At 39.7% G+C, this 16,396-nt stretch overlaps 1 protein-coding gene across 15 annotated transcripts in view; it reads right to left on the reverse strand.

The window, feature by feature from the left end:
* The window catches only part of snap91a (synaptosome associated protein 91a), a 67,911-nt gene that overhangs the window by 17,139 nt on the left and 34,376 nt on the right, over nucleotides 1-16,396 (reverse strand). For 8 of the 15 annotated variants that reach the window (XM_031322770.2, XM_031322768.2, XM_031322767.2 and 5 more), the window contains exons 4-17: nucleotides 15,188-15,290; nucleotides 14,585-14,678; nucleotides 13,877-13,988; nucleotides 13,093-13,199; nucleotides 12,958-12,999; nucleotides 7,533-7,594; nucleotides 7,175-7,183; nucleotides 6,522-6,534; nucleotides 6,062-6,240; nucleotides 5,860-5,948; nucleotides 4,111-4,125; nucleotides 3,620-3,832; nucleotides 1,707-1,784; nucleotides 1-8 (exon numbers count right to left, since the gene is read on the reverse strand). The exon at nucleotides 1-8 is cut by the window's left edge and continues 223 nt beyond it. In XM_031322770.2, coding sequence (XP_031178630.1) covers nucleotides 1-8; nucleotides 1,707-1,784; nucleotides 3,620-3,832; nucleotides 4,111-4,125; nucleotides 5,860-5,948; nucleotides 6,062-6,240; nucleotides 6,522-6,534; nucleotides 7,175-7,183; nucleotides 7,533-7,594; nucleotides 12,958-12,999; nucleotides 13,093-13,199; nucleotides 13,877-13,988; nucleotides 14,585-14,678; nucleotides 15,188-15,290 — 1,124 coding nt within the window. Of the gene's footprint in view, nucleotides 9-1,684; nucleotides 1,785-3,619; nucleotides 3,833-4,110; nucleotides 4,126-5,859; nucleotides 5,949-6,061; nucleotides 6,241-6,521; nucleotides 6,535-7,174; nucleotides 7,184-7,532; nucleotides 7,595-12,957; nucleotides 13,000-13,092; nucleotides 13,200-13,876; nucleotides 13,989-14,584; nucleotides 14,679-15,187; nucleotides 15,291-16,396 lie in introns of all 15 variants that reach the window. The other 7 variants (XM_036005878.1, XM_031322769.2, XM_031322765.2 and 4 more) reach the window with 6 other exon arrangements.

Below are 16,396 nucleotides of genomic sequence, written 5' to 3' on the forward strand. Positions count from 1 at the left end.
AAAGGGGTCTTCAGGAAGAGCAGCAGGGGGGTGGTGTTGATGGATTAGGGGGGAGTATGATTAAAGAAGAAGGGAAGGGGATGGTGGGTTGATGAAGAAGGGGAAGTGGGGGGGGATTGAGGGTTTGTTAAAGCAACAAACACTGTAAAAAGCATATTTGTGTGAGGCAAGACGCCTCTGAAGCTCCAAATCAGGGTTAGGTACAAAGAAAGTAAATCAAGCACACGGTCACTCGTTAACTTCAGAACTGCATCCATAAGCAACAGATAGAACAATTCTTCAGTTACTAATTACTGACTACAGCTGGACCACTTTTGGTTGACTGGCCCATTGGCCAATTTGTTTTTTTAACTTATGAGAACACCCAAATCATCCAAATGTCCCTTATACTGTACATTGCTGGCTATGTGACAATACCAACATGTTGGCACAAGAGGATTAGCGATATTGGGCCGCAAACACTGTAAAATTAGAAAACTATGACATGGGATCTTGTACCTGATAAAAGTGATAAACGTTAAAGAAATTGCTTTCGACTTGGTTCAACAAGACTATAAAATCACAGACTATAAAATCTATTAAATCTCTATTTATTATTCAGTCCACTAAAATGAAAATGTTTACCTGCATAATTCTTTATTGAACAACAGAAAATGACTTTGAGGCTGTACAGCGGTGCTTTGAGCTAAATGCTAAAGTCAGCAGGCTAACATGATCCACAATTACTATGCTAACATGCTGATGTTTGGCAAGTTCACCATCTTAGTTTGGCCTGTTAGCATGCTAACACTGGCTATCAAAAAACACAAAGTACAGCTGAGGCTGATGGGAATGTTATTAGTTTTGCAGGTATTTGTCACAAAACAGTATTGTAGTATTAAACAGCATACAGTATTGGTCCTAGTATTGTGACCTAATGACAGAGCTATAAAGTCAGGGACTCACCAAAGTTATTCATCCTCTGGCAACTGTGGATTTCTGTACCAATGTGTTTGCCAGACATAGCAAGAAACACTGGAAATGGGGGGTCACATGGATAATTTAAGAGCCTACGTATATTCTCATCAAACTGTTTCAAAACTGGGTGTGTCCTTTCTACACCACATAATACAGTAGGTCAAGTGTGGGCGCAGAATAAAGTTAATGGCGAAGCATGTTAAATAAACTGCAACTGTTTGTTACTGCTATGGTTAGTATGATATGCACAGACTAGATGGACCATAAAGGAGTACATTGCATTCATTTAAAAAATTACATGGACATTACATAGATTGCTCCAGTCATTGTCCTGTGATACATCCAAGGCCAAATAGAGAGTAAATAGAGGTTGTTTTTTTTTTTAAAGAAAAAAGGCTCAACAATGATTAAAATAATCCTCATCATCCTCATCCAGAGGTGAAACCGGGGTTAGGGTATCAAAACAAATAGTACTCATTCTCAGACTGAAGTATAGATAATAGCTGCATTGTGCTTTTTACTGCAGTATTCACTGGGTGAATATTAGGAGGAGAAGAGTAGTCGAGATGAGGGGAGGAGAGGGTTCATGACTGGGGCATCAGAGCAAGATTTGGGGTGCGACAGTAGGCCCTGAGGGCACATGTTTGTTCTACTGTCTCCTATGAAAGCAGAAGCAGCTTTGATATAATAAAAGCAACAGCTTTCACATTTACACACACACATGCACAAAAAGCTGTATTGTCACCCACCAGATCCACCAAAAGCATCAGAAGCGGGGCCCGCGGCCACGGCAGAAGGACCATCTCCTGGGGAAGGTGCAAACGCATCTAGGGTATTGCAGACGAAAACAGCCGGAACGCAAAACATAACACCCGACAGACACATGGATGTAAAGAACAAAAGATGAGTAAACAGATGGAATGGACAGGGAACAAAAATGAGAGGTCAGCATCAGGAAAAAGCAGAGAATACAAGAAATATGCAGCCCAGCCCGGTAACTGCAGAGAATGATCTGATGGTAGCATCAGTCACATGATGGGTTTTGAAGGGCTGCATAATGCTGCATTCAGTGAGTGCACCACCTGTGCAGGATGGTGAAATGAGGCAAGTTGTCACAAGTTATTTTTACTCTGTGACAAGAGGGAAAATGTCAAGTTCAGTGATGGATAACGCAAAGTCTCTCTGTGACAAAGAAACTCACTTGGCTCTTTTCAGCAGATACTTGGTGCTTTTCAGATGTAAGGGTTAAGGGTTCATATTATAAAGCCAAAATATCATTCAATGAAATCCACCTACTCATCTTCTTGACATATTTATGAAACTGTTAGTCAGACATTAGGGGGGAAATCATTGAAGGGTGATGATAAAAAAAAACAAATCCCCATAATACGAGTCAAAATAGCAAATTAATTACATTGCAGTGGGTTTATAAGGCGCACGTAATTATGATAGAACACTCTATCCCTGATGAATGTTTAAAACATGTTAATATCAACACTCATTAGTGTTTTGTTGCAATTTCTGCAGCCTTGAATAAACCCAGAGAAAAGCAAGTAGTCCACAATACTGGCTCATATTTTTGGGATGTGCCACAAATGGAACGGTTCGCTCTGTGCTCAGTGCAAAAGAGAGTGTGTGAAAACTTGACGTTATGTCAGCACGTTAGTGCACACGGTTGTAACAAAGCAGGATGTAAAAACAGTAAAAAACGGTGAGCACAGAAAACCATTACATTTTAGAGAACAGCCCTAGCATTTGATTTTCTGAAGAATATATATCCAACAATGTTTGAAATGCCCAGAATGTCATTTACAAATGTTTACTGCTCCTCTGAAGATATTTCCAAATTCCTCAAAGAGTTTTCTAACAAGATGAAAATTATTTGACTACCTAATAAAGAAAATGCACCTCTTTTGGTATGTATTGAGATTTCTCTCCAATATATATATTCTTTTTGTAGACCGGCATATTTTATTTTTATGTGTTACTTTGTAATTTTAATTTTATATTCTGTTTTTAATACGTATCACCTTGTAAGTTTTTACATAAAGCACTTTGTGATTTTTATCTGTGAAAAGCGCTCTAAAAATACATTTTACATACTTAATATTTTAATACAAAATAAAGCGTTTTGTTTTGCAAAAGGAGCAAGGATATATGTCATGTAATGTACGGCTATGGAAATCCAGTTGCAACTTTTTTATCGTGCAGCAGGCAAAATTCATTCAGATGTACAGTAAGAAGAGTCTTTAAGGTTTCTGGAAATCCCTTCAAACAGCAGTATGTGTTGTTAAACACAGCTGAGTCATTCAAAGATTGTAATTATTACTTTGAAAATCGAATGTAATGTTAATACATGAGAGGTACAAACTGGGGCTTTGGTGCCATCTGCTTACTTAAATGTCATAATGTACATTTAGATACTTGTTTCTAGCAAGTAAATAAAATAAACAATGCTTACATTACATACCCGTGTAATCTAATGGGACAAAAGCCTGTAGACCTTTTGTGGTTTTATGATGTAGCAATACATATAAAAAAGTGAAGGTCCAATCCTCTATGTACCAACTTTATACATAGGAAACCTATCAGTAAATTACTAAACGATGAAGGGGCTCGTTGTAGACAAGCAGGCTACATTCTATCCTCGGACCAGACTGACCTCCGAAAAGGTCTATGTCTGCGGATGAGGTGGGAGCCGAGATGGGCAGAGAGGCGGGTGCCGGTGCGGCTGCGGCAGCGGCAGTGGCAATGGTAGCGGCAGCGGCTTTGGGCGCAGGAGTTGCAGGAGCAGCAGCCGCTGCATCATCAGCATCAGCAGACTCTCCCTCTGCTAGGAGAGCTTCAGAGGCTTCATCCGTGGCAGGCGGAGTTGCTATGTGGATGAACCACATAATCCAAACACCACGACCCAGTCACAACCCCAAATAGAGAGAAATAGGAGAGAAAAGGAGATGAAAGGAAGGCGGCAGTGTCAGAGAGACTGAAAAATGAAAAAAAGACAGGCTTAGCAGATGCTAAAGGTGAAAATAGCTTAAATAGCTTGACACAAAGACATTGAGAACTTCAGGTAAAAAGCCAAGTGGTGAAAAATCAACTGCCTTCATTTCTCATATTCAGTCTGTAACAAAGTGCTGTCAACAGAGTACTCACCCTCAGCCAAAAGATCTGCACAGGAGACAGACAGAGAGACACACAGGTGAGAGAGAATTCATTATTTTTAGTTATGGAGATGACCTGATAAAATTCAGAAATATTTTATTTGCAAGCTGCCAACTTTATAAAGAACAAGCCAGAAAAAAACAGACATGGACCGATGGTAAAGCCCCAATTGAGCTAAAAGCTGCGTAATGTAATTTAGGGCATAGTTGGACTGTGGCCATCTTCAGGGTATCAGTGTAGATGTGGGGATAAACAACTGGGCTGGCCAAAGTGCATTAGCTTTATAATGGACATGTTCTGTAATTTAAACCACATTGTCCAATAAAAAAAAAAATTCTAAAAGATCACACTTTATTTCAGCTCATTTAATACAAATTGTATATACATTACTGCCAACCATTTTCCAAGGCATACCATAGGTTTTTGAATTCTGCTTCTAAGCAGCAGTTAGTTTCCATAAATATTACTGATATTAAAATCACTTAACAGGGACCTCAACTTGCTGTGTGCTTTGACAAATGGTCATGTAAAGGAAAAAAGTGTGTAGTTAATAGGATGAAACATCCAAAACATCAGCATCATTAACGTTCATTTGCATTTGATGAAATTTAAGTCTTATTAAATATGCTCGCCATTTACAGATGTTTTTCTGTAAATACATAAAACTTTAGACCAATCAATATCTATTTTCAAAACAAAATGCTAGACTGTATTTAATTTGTTTATCAGCTCTGATATAAGCTGCAATTGTTAGCATGTCTGGCTAACTAGCTTAGTAGCTACAGTAGTAACCAAGCATTACTTCTGAAGCCAAGCAGCATAATTGTTACCTTAATACATTATTATGTAGGGTGTAGGTTACGTTAGCCAAAATAATCCCTGTTCACAACAAAGCACATCCACTGTGTAGTATTCCCCCATGTACTGTGTGGAAGCTGGTCCTAGCTAGATGCTAGAAGCATTTTCTCTTTTAAAGTTAAAAGTGAAAACATACTGTTTGAAAAATACAAACAAGTATGTTAAAGAAACATCACAAAGTCATCTGGATACAGTGTTTTCAACCAATTCATGGAGTTAACGTTAGCGTAATTAGCTAGCTAGCTATAACGAATAAAATCTGCTAGCTACAGTTGTCATTTCAGAGGCAAAATCGCTGGGCGCCGGCTAGAAACGAGAAGCTACTTTTGTCTGCTTGTGTCTGAAATCATGAATCTATGGTGGAATTTCAAGGGGTGGGGTAACTCTACCACTGACATTATCATAGTCTATATCCACGAAGTTCCACTTCCAGGATTGCTCCATTGCTGCCAGAAAGTCCGCCAGATGACACTCTTTACCTTCCGCTTTCTTTGTGTTGGCGTTCTAAACTCTGGTGGATTTGTGAGGACTATGGTTAACTGCTCCTCAGATCTCTGCAGGGTAAATCCAGACAGCTAGCTAGACTATCTGTCCAATCTGAGTTTTCTGTTGCACGACTAAAACAACCTTTAAACGTACACATGTTCCACCAAAACAAGTTCCTTCCTGAGGCTATTTAGCAGCGGCACTGTGGCTCCATCCGGCTCTTTGCACCGCCCAAGACGATTGTGATTGGTTTAAAGAAATGCCAATAAACCAGAGCACGTTTTTCTCCCATCCCAAAATGCTGCGTGGACTAGCCAGACCTTCCTCCGCAGCACTGTGGAATAAGGTATGGCGATGCTAGACTAATCAGTTACTGACAGAGCAGAAAGTTCTCACCTCCCCATCCAGTCATGGAGGAAGTGGCTGTAGCACCCCTTGAGGAGGACATGGGGTCTAGATCCAACAAGAACCCATCATCAAGAGCACTAACCACAAAGAAAGAAAGACAGAGGGCGTGTTGACAGAGGCAATCCATTTCTAATGGAATATTGATGCAGCTCATTGCAAACACTGTGTAGCATTGTTGAGTGATTCTTACTTGCTGGTAGTGGTGGCGGTGGGGACTGGTGCGGTGGGGGTGATAGAGGGCGGAGGAGGTTTGGCAGGTGGCCCGGGGCGAGCAGGGGGCCCACCGGCAGGAACGGCAGGCGCGTGCCTGGCCGGTGCAACAACAGCAGCAGCAGCAGCAGCAGGCGAGCTGTTGTTGGCTGTCGCATCCTGCCGCAGAGGAAGACCCCCATTAACATGGTGCCCAACGCAGTTATGTAAGCTGATGTGATTCAACAGCTTTTTAACACATGAATGCACAATAAATCACTACCTGTCTAGTAACTGGTAAGGGCAATGTTAAAAGTCTAATTAAGCATCTGCAGTTTTTACTTTTACTTTACACGCTGCTTTGTGAAGACCTCAATAACTGTGCTTTGACAATAAAGTGCTATATATAAGTAAAGACTATCATTACCACTACATTATGATTATTATGGAACATAGCTTACCTTAGTGGGCGACCTGAAAAAACAATGATAGCACATTGAGTTTAAGAGTTTAATGATGTGCATGCTAAAGCATAATGGCTGATACTGAGATTGGACGCAAATTGACAGCTTAAGTATCACGTTGGTGTTTTCAGGCAGGCAGCATTTCAAAGCAATTGCATTTAGTACACATCTGCAATTAATGGACCCACGCCACACAGCTGAGTAGTAGCATCTTGGCCCGTGCTCGTCTTCAACAAAGCTTTGCTTTTCAACATTACAGACAGAGAAAGGAAGAGCTGAATGTTTGTAAATGGCATGCTTCTAAAGCTTTGTAAAAGTCAGGGCCAATTGTACAGTAAGAGGATAACAAAGATGAATAATATGAATAGTAATGGCATCAGCTAAAAGGCAAGACGTATCATTGTACTGTGTGTCGATGACAACAATGATGCAAATTATGTTCACAAATGTGAGCATAATGTAATATTAAGAAGTGTCTTTTCTATAGAACTGCATCTTGAACAAAATTATAGTACACAACAATACAAATGGCAGTTGCTAGCTCAGATGTCATTTCTATAGAATGACTGAAAACGGCAACCCAAACAGAACAAAAAAGGTTATCTATTGATACATATGATGGTAAAATAATATTTAAGTCCTTTACTTACTTATCCTCTCTGACATGAGTTTAGACAGAAGAAATGACAAGTTAGAGAAGTAATAAGGAATAGTAAGGAAATAATGCAGAGTAGTCACTGATGTAACACTGATCAAAGATCAAACGCAGGCCACACAGAAAGAGCTAAATCACTGTCCCAACACCAAACAAACCCAGGTGCATGTTGGAATACCAAGCTATCCTGAGGCCAAATCACTACAGACATGGCTATCAGCATGGCAAGAAGCATTCAGCTGTATAACAATTACAGGATTATTGAAGCTTTAGCTCTGTGTTACTGCTGGTACAATGCTGGTAAAATTCAAAAAAAGAGAACAGCTTGCAGATATATATATTGAACTACTTACGGCTTCTTCCCCTCCAGCGTGTTGAGGTGGGTCTCCAGGGACTCCAGAAGACTTTCTGGGGCCTGTTGAATAATAAAGAGAAGGTGATACAACAGGAACGTATGCTTGTTGTTAACACATTATAAAAGTCTGGTATGGTCAGAGAGGCCTGACAATACTGATGATACTCCACAATAGAACACAGTGGACCACACAGTCAGCGACAAACGTTTAATAACTGGGCTATTCCTTTCCATCACATTGGAGTTGAGTGATGATGGCTCCTCGAATACATGTTTTAAGAGTTTGCATATTAACCACATGTAACCTATGCTGCGCCTTTTACCAAACTGGCATCTTGTGTGCTCAGGTTTGTTATGGAAAAACTCAGGAGCAGCTCGACTCTGGATACATGAAGAGGGTTTAGGAAATTTTTATGACTTATGCAGATGCATTTAATGAAATATCCATCGAGGAGAAATAGAAATAAGCAGTACTGTTTAACCACAATGTAGTGTCACCCCAAACTCCAGAGATTACCAAATAAGGTCCTTTTAAAATTATCTATGCATGTGTGAAGATGCTGTTGGTCATCATTTACAACAACCATTCTTACCTAGCCTGCGTTGTAGGTACCCCAGATCACATGCAGCACATTCATCTGTGACCATCTGGTGCAAAGAACATCTCATCCATCCAGTGTTTCTATGAGTGTGTTACTACTGCAGTTTCTGTGTGTCTGAATGTTAGGTGTGTATGTATTAACTTCCTCCCCAGACCTTGGCGGGATGGGAGCGCTTGAGGCAGCACTGTCGTATCCTAGAGCTGTTACGTCTCCCGTCATCTACATACTTTGCCTGAGACAGGTTATGACGGTCTGTGTATCTTTTGGTCATTCGATTTTCATTTCATAAACAGGTATTAAAAAACAAAAAATGAATGGTTATTTGATTTTCGTTTTAAAATACAAAATTTGAAGACGTTTTTTCCTTTTCATGGTCAAAAGGGGATGAGAGATATTTAAAAATATGCTTTGATATTCATTTTCTATTTCATATAACAAAAAATAAAATCACTCAAAAATAGAGCCTGTGCTGAAAGCAACACTGGTACACTGGCGCTATTGCCTTGGAAATGACAACATCCGGTCTCAGAATATGAAGAAATAGGCCTTTTTTCATTTCTGTTTTCTAGTGATTTTATTTTTTTGTTATATGAAATAGAAAATGAATATCAAAGTATATTTTAAATTTCTCTCATCCCCTTTTGACCATGAAAAGGAAAATTTTGTATTTTAAAACAAAAATCAAATAACCATTTGTTTTTTGTTTTTTAATACCTGTTTATGAAATGAAAATCTAATGACCCAAAAGATACACTGACCTATGACTAGACCCAAATGGAACCTGCAGATTATTTTTTACAGTTTTCAGTGGTGATCCAGAATGAAAATCTGCAGACTGTTTATCTGCTTGGGGTGGAGAAGTATTAACATTCTAAGTTTTATTTTAATTTGTTAAATTTAAAAAAAACAAATCTGCTAAACATTGTAATTCCGTGGCCCTGGTTATGATCTACTGCTGTACTTTTGGACACTGACCTGAATAAGACCTGAGTGATAACTGTCTCAATGAGTTTGTGAGCTGAAAATTACACCACAAGGTGGATATCACAATGGGACATCTTCAAAATATTACTGGAAGATATACATGGCATCCTCAAAGATGACAGAGGTAGGTGTATTATTTTGTATGGCTGCATACTGTAGGTGGCATGACCAGTGGGTGCCTAATATCCTGATAGTTGCTGTGAGATCATGTGATATTCTCCTGGCACACTGATAATCATCTTCCTTGTGCAGTTTTTCAGAATAATCTAATCAACATCGACCTGACAGCACTGACCCTACGAACACTTTACTCTTTTCTCCGGTTCTCTGTAAAGTCATGCATTTGTCTTGTTGAGCTCTTCACTTCATATCTTGTCTTTGCAAATTCTGATATGTTTCTGTGATGAACGGCAACATAAATAAACCTTCACACGCCGAGAACAGGGCCACTAGGTATCTGTCAATATTTTTGGAATACCAACCAAATGTGTCCGTAGCTTCGAGTTTCCAAAATTCAAGTTGGGAGGATCAAGCAAGGGTACAAACAAACAAATAACCATAAAACAAAAATAGAGAGAACAATGTTCCAGCCCGCCACGATGCAAAGCAGCATGCTCGACCAGGCTAAATGGGACATTATCACCTCCTGACATGCATTTAAAAGAATAGTTTTAGCGATCCAAGCTAATTCAGCCAAAATAAAATAAGTCACTAATCCACTTTCCTTAATTCCCTGCTTCATTTTCTGCATCCATCCATTTAAAGCTGTCTCATCTATTATCCTTAAAACTTTGAGAGACCAACAAGGCAGAGAGGCTGATCATTTTTTGTCTTGGCATTGAGGTAGACCAATTACCATCCAGATTTTAAAGGGTCTGTCCTCACCACCAAGGGCAAAGAAGGCTGTTCTGCAGACAAAGGACAGATACCGGAATAACAGCTCTATTAGTGAAACTCTGAGACATGAACAGGTGACATTCTCGTCTGTAGATTCCAATATTAAAGTTGCTGAACAATTTCCTGTGGATGTGACAGCAACAGGCCTTCAGGCATATGTTTGGAATATCATTTGATATGACGGACGCTGCCATCTACTTACAGCTCTAAAAAATAGCATGCAAGTGGATATGAGTGATGACATAACAACACTTCTCCAGTCGGATGGTAGTATTATATTATTATATATTTTTGGGGGACTTTATTTTTGACAGGACAGCTGAAGACATGAAAGGGGAGATAGAGGGGGAATGACATGCAGCAAAGGGCCGCAGTCAGAATCAAACCGGGGCCCGCTGCATCGAAGAGTAAACCTCTTTATATGTGCGCCCGCTCTACCAACTGAGCTACCCAGGCACCCTATTCTGTCTTTTTTGTGCTGATGTAATTCCTCCTGGAAGGGGAGACTGACATTAATCCACGATAGTTTGAGGGATCTGGGAGATGGCTATAGCTTGCTCTCTGCACATTGATCGAACTTCATCACCCATACGGTATCTTATTTTTAAAGACAGGCCATTAAGATATGTTGGTTGGGCTGTGAAGATTAATGATATTATTCTCCAAATTTATGGCAGAGTATTACTTGAACCACTGGTGCACATTGGTTAACAAGAAAAATGGTGGCATCATTCAAAAAATGTCACTGACCGAGTATTTATCAGGTTAGCACAGAGACATTTTTGCACAATGTTCTACAATTTTTCACACTGCTGTTAACCCCAAACACCAAAAACAGAGCTCAGCTTCATGCTAAAATCCAACCAGCATGCCAACAGGATTCACATGCTTTTCTAGCATTAGGGTTAGGGTTAGGGTATTTTAATGAAAACAGTTGCATATAAACATTGTTTGGAAACTTCTACAGGACTGTGCAAGGAAGAATAATGTCATCAAAAAAAGACATCAAGAGTATTTTTAACTGATATTCAAAGGAAGAAACTTCCAACTGAAAAAAATCCATAACTAGTGAGGCAGAAAGTTCAAAACCTCTTGCCACAGGTAGTACATCAGAATGTTATGTAGCTGCGAGACATTAACATTTAAGAAGCCTTTTCAGGAAACCCCTGTATTGCAATTATTTTATTCATTTATTTTATTGCATTCAGTTGTAAGTTGAACTGAATGCAAAAAAATGCCATCTGTGGGCGTTGTCGTCCCTAGTCTACTTGTATAATCCAAGCGCTTAGCTTTGACTCAAGGTAATGTTCCAACTCTCCAAGCACGTCTACACGGCTTTGATCAATCCATTTACATGAGTTAATGCAGGGGTCTTCAATGTTTTTTAAACTAAGGACCCCTTAACTGGAAGAGAGACGGAGCAGGGACTACCTACTAAATATATTGTTTAAAATGCATTCGCAATCGCATAATAAACTGGGCTTACAATAACGTGTAGGGTGGCCTAAAACCTTTATATACATACCTATTTGCATAGAATACTAAGCTATTAAAATAGTTGTTGGAATGATTTTATAAGTCTTGTTTTAATGTTAAACATTCATGTGGCACTGTGAGTCCTTAGGAATAACTGTATCTGTGGATGGCCTTAGTGACTACCTTACCTATAGGCTAGTTTGCTAATAATATGTTGGATTCATTTTTTAGGACTTTTCTAATTTTTGAAAAAAATTTGGAGGCCCATCTGCATTGACTCTGAGGACCTCCTAGGGGTCACGGACCCCCTGTTGAAGATCTCTGAGTTAATGAATTTGAAATGTTCTGGATTTCCAACACCCCTTATCTATTTCAAATGCTCTACAATACAGTTACAGTATGTTCAATTCGGCATGGTGTGGATCTGTTTGATACCATTAGCTCTCTGTGACCTATCAAGCCTGAGTTGAATCAGACAGCATTACAGCATGCTTTCATGCAAGTCATCCACACTGCCATGTCTGAAAGAATAACCTTAGCTATAGAGTTTCCACAACAGAACACACACATGCACGCACGTGCGCGCGCGCACACACACACACACACACACACACACACACACACACACACACACACACACACACACACACACACACCACAAATAGTTTAGAAGCCTGGGACTACTTCAGGAGCCAACAGCAGAAATTGCATGTAGGTTTGTCATCCTGGGAATCACTTATAGTATGTGACCCAAAAATTTGAAATTGAAAAAAGGGCAAAAAATAATCTTTACAGCTGTTATGGAAACTCTTTAGCACAATTTGAGGATAGCAATCTGCTGTGCCTTTATACAGTTGTTGAACTAAAACCATGTTTAGCTCAGAGTTTTAGCAGCAGAAAACAGACGCCTGGTCAGCAGCATTGCTCAGCATATCACAGCGTATCCAATCAGCTCTTCCAGTCACATCATCCCACTTCATCAGAGTGCCTGCTGGGTGTGCACTCGCTGTGCAGTGTGCTTCAATTCAGTGCACTCAGAGAGAGTTTAAATGTTTCCTAAGCTGTATGCTTCCCAAAGCTAGCTCTGCGCTCACTACTCACACTCTCAGCCTGAATGATCAATCTGCATCTCTGGAAGTGAAAAGAGAAGGAGGGCATAGGGGCCATCAATCAACTACAACCACAGCCCATTGGTTGCGTGGAGAACGTAAGTGCACATGTGGCACAGAAGTGATATGTGTACTTTTTACAGCATAGTGTAGCTGTGTGTGAATGTCTCGTTATTATCAAAGAGGAGCAATAATGGTGAAAAAACAGAGAGTAGCTTTAGACATTCACACGACATGCAGTAGTTAGAAACAACACTGACATGCTCTGTTAGTATGTAGCCTAAAAAACTGAAAGGCTCCAGTCATATTTTTTTGAAAATAAATAAAGGTAAGGAAACACCGTTGTCAATCTTACCTGGGTGAGTTCAGGTATGTCATTTTTGTCTATTCCCACTTGCTGTAAAAGAAGACAGTGACATTTCAATACAACCATTACAAGCCAGATTTACAGTAGCTGCTATTCAGTGATATAACGTGCTCTGCAGGCTACCTCAGCAATTTTGAAGAATTCTGAAACCCGAGTCATTCGTGTCAGGAATCTTTTGTAGATCTCCAGCCCGTCTTTACACTGGCTTCTCTTCATCTGGAAAAACTTTTCTGGATAACAGAGATTGGTGAAATGTGAATTATTATTCCCGTTAAGGTAAAAGCATAACTCTGGTGAAATTTATTTTGTTTTTTTGTCAACAAATCCCATGAAAAGACCAAAACCAACAATGAATCTAACTGACTGATGTATTGTCTGTGTAACCAAAGCCTGACATCTCTTATTCCTCTGTGGTGCCATAAGGCTCCATTAATGTCCAAAAACGATTAAAAACACATAAGTGAGCCAAACCACTGCACTGGGTTCCTTCATTACCATCAACCTAGGAACTGTAGTTTATTTTGATCCCACATACAGTGTTCTGCTGCTGTAAATACTCACTAGAGCACCAGATCTGCGGATAAAAATAGTCCCCATCAAAGGCAATCATTTACCCCTGTTTGAGTAACGTTCGTTAAAAAGTACAGTGCTCAGCTGTTTCAGAAAATAACTTTTTTTTAATTAGCTTTATGTATTTGTGACCTATTTTTAATAGTTTCTTTTGGCAGTACTGTATAACTAAATGGCCTGGAGCTGAGTGCAACAGACAGAGTAGGGAATGTGGAAAATATTTTGGTACTACAAATAAAAAAATGTATATAATAATCTTATATTTTAAGGGTACCTAACTTGTGTTCATTGATTATTTAATGACTCCAGAGATAAACTGAAGGGAGTGACTCTTTACCTAGCAGGTTAATGATGCCGTCATTGTAGCAGGCATATAACTTGATCAGATCTTTGAAGAGCAGGAGAAAGCAGGCATTTATCACCCCATTGTTCAGGTCCTGTGCATGCACCTGCGGACAGAAATAAAAGCCAGGAGGAACAGTGTGGTTAGGGTTTTGAAGATGAACAGATGGAGCACAAAACAGCTTTGAAATGACAAATTTCCAAACAGTATTTAATGAAAAAGACAATACAATTTCACCAAAGGTGGATACTGTCACAGGCTAATATTGATGTAATGTATAAAAGTACTCTCAATGGTATATTTTTCCAGCCCCGCTATTGGAGGCATAGCAAATAGAGAATTTTATATTACACAGTAATAAGTCATTTGAAATCAACACCACTGACAAGGGCGTAGGTTTCGTTTCAACATTCACTAAGCTATTTCAGTGAGTCAGCATGCACAGTACCAGGGCCTCTCCTAAGTGGAATGCAGCCATCATGAATGGTTTTGAATATACCTGTGCTTTTCCTACTATGACATGTCAACATGTCTGCTGTGAAAAAGGTCTATTGACATGTCTTCATAGACTGTTTTTTGCTGCTTACAGCACTGAGCTTTGTTAAATCCAGTTGGCAGCTTTTATCTCGACTGTGTTTATCCCTCAGAAACTTCAGTAACCTTGTAACGTGACTTTGTTCCTTATTAGCGAGTGTCACTCACTTCAAAATCCAGCAGTGAGTCAATCTGGCTCTGCAGGGTGGGCATTCCTTTCAACAGCTTCTCTACTGACATGGTCCTCATCACTCCCTCCGCTCTGAGACAGAGGGCGACAGAAAGAAATAGAAAATGTTAGAATTAAGCAGCAGCTCGCAGACAGAAAGACTCCAATCCACGTCTGTCTCTCAACACATTCAGTAGTAGAATACCTGTCTGTACCTGCCACACATATAGTATCCACCAATATGTCTGATCTCTATTCTTTAGTCTGCATTTATATTTTTCAGTGCCAGATATGTAGCCAGAGGGACCTTGTGTCTGCCAGCTAAACAGAGCTGTCCGCTCTGTGAAAATGAGTAATAACCCACTCTGTATTCATCTCTGCACTCAGTACACGCAGTAAAGCCATGCACTTGGCCCAACGCCGGGCTGGAGTCCATCCCACACAACTGCACCCCAGTGGGATGTGTGTTATTTTAATGGATATGGAGGGCAAGTAAGAAATGGGCATGTTCTGGTCCCGGATAAACTAACAAAACTAAAAAAATCAATAATAATGCTGAAATAGTCATGCAGGGCGGTGTCATGAGAAATGAGAAACGTTACCCTTTCTTGGCTCGGACAAAGTCAAAAGACATCTGTCTGTAGGCGAAGGACTTCTCGTTGAGATAGCGGCTGTAGCGTCTAATGAACGTGGACATGTCGTATCCTGAGGAAGACACACTCATAGGTAAACACATGCACAGTGTGCAATGTCAACTCAGTGCAGGGTATGAGTAGGCTCTTACAAGGCTTACGAAAACAAGATGTTACAAAGTTTCAAAATGTCTTGAATGCAATTGTAAAGAGTCTTTGCCCCTTACACCTGTGATGAATATATGGGTGATACAATGGTGGATTAATCTCAGTCTTTAAAATAAGAGTTCATTTTTAGAAAACAGGAGAAGATTAATACCACTCACTTGTCTGTATGCCAAGTATGGAGCTAGCTTAGCATAAAGACTAGAAGCAGGGGGAAACAGATAGCCCAATGTTAAAAGAAAAAATGCATCTGCTAGCATCTCTACAACTCGCTAATTAACATGCTATATCATTTGCATAAGCCGTACCAAAACCAACATGTAAAAAATAAGTTACAAAATCACACTAGCTGTTTCCCCCTGCTTCAAGTCTTCATGCTTAGCTAAGCTAAGCTAATCGCCTGACTGTAGCCTTATATTTAACAGACAGATATGAGAGTGGTATCAGTCTTTATTTAACTCTCTTGTCTGTATGCTAAAAGACGATTAGCTTAGCTGAAAGACTGAAATGGCTAGCAAGGCTCTGTTTTAAGGTAAACCTATCTAAAGCTAAATAGGTACTTGTACTGTAGTAAGTGGTTGCTTCTTATCTAACTTTTGGCAAGTGAAACTATTAACAACTATGGAGTTTTATTTTCTTTGTGGAATCACACGTTTCTTAGCAAAATTTAGCTCTCTAAACTCTGAAGATACTCCAATCACCAGAAGACTAAATCTCCATGACAACAGACTGTGAAGTCGGTGTTTATCACCACGGAGATGGGTTTAATTGAGGGGAGCGAGGGATTACAGAGCAGGAACTAAGGGATGGCTAGAGGGATAATTGGGTTGGTTGTAAGTAACATTCTGCTGTTGCACATGTTTCAACACGGCTTAAAAACAGGTGTGAAATGTAGGTGTTAGAAGGAGAGTGGAACACACAAATGAAGGGGTGAAGGAATTGGCAATGGAAAAGCCAGAATAAAGGGATGAATCAAGGTTGAAAATGATGTAGGGTTGCTTAAAACAAAGATGG

This window comes from Sander lucioperca, chromosome 10, assembly GCF_008315115.2.
Source record: "Sander lucioperca isolate FBNREF2018 chromosome 10, SLUC_FBN_1.2, whole genome shotgun sequence".
NCBI classification, from domain to species: domain Eukaryota; kingdom Metazoa; phylum Chordata; class Actinopteri; order Perciformes; family Percidae; genus Sander; species Sander lucioperca.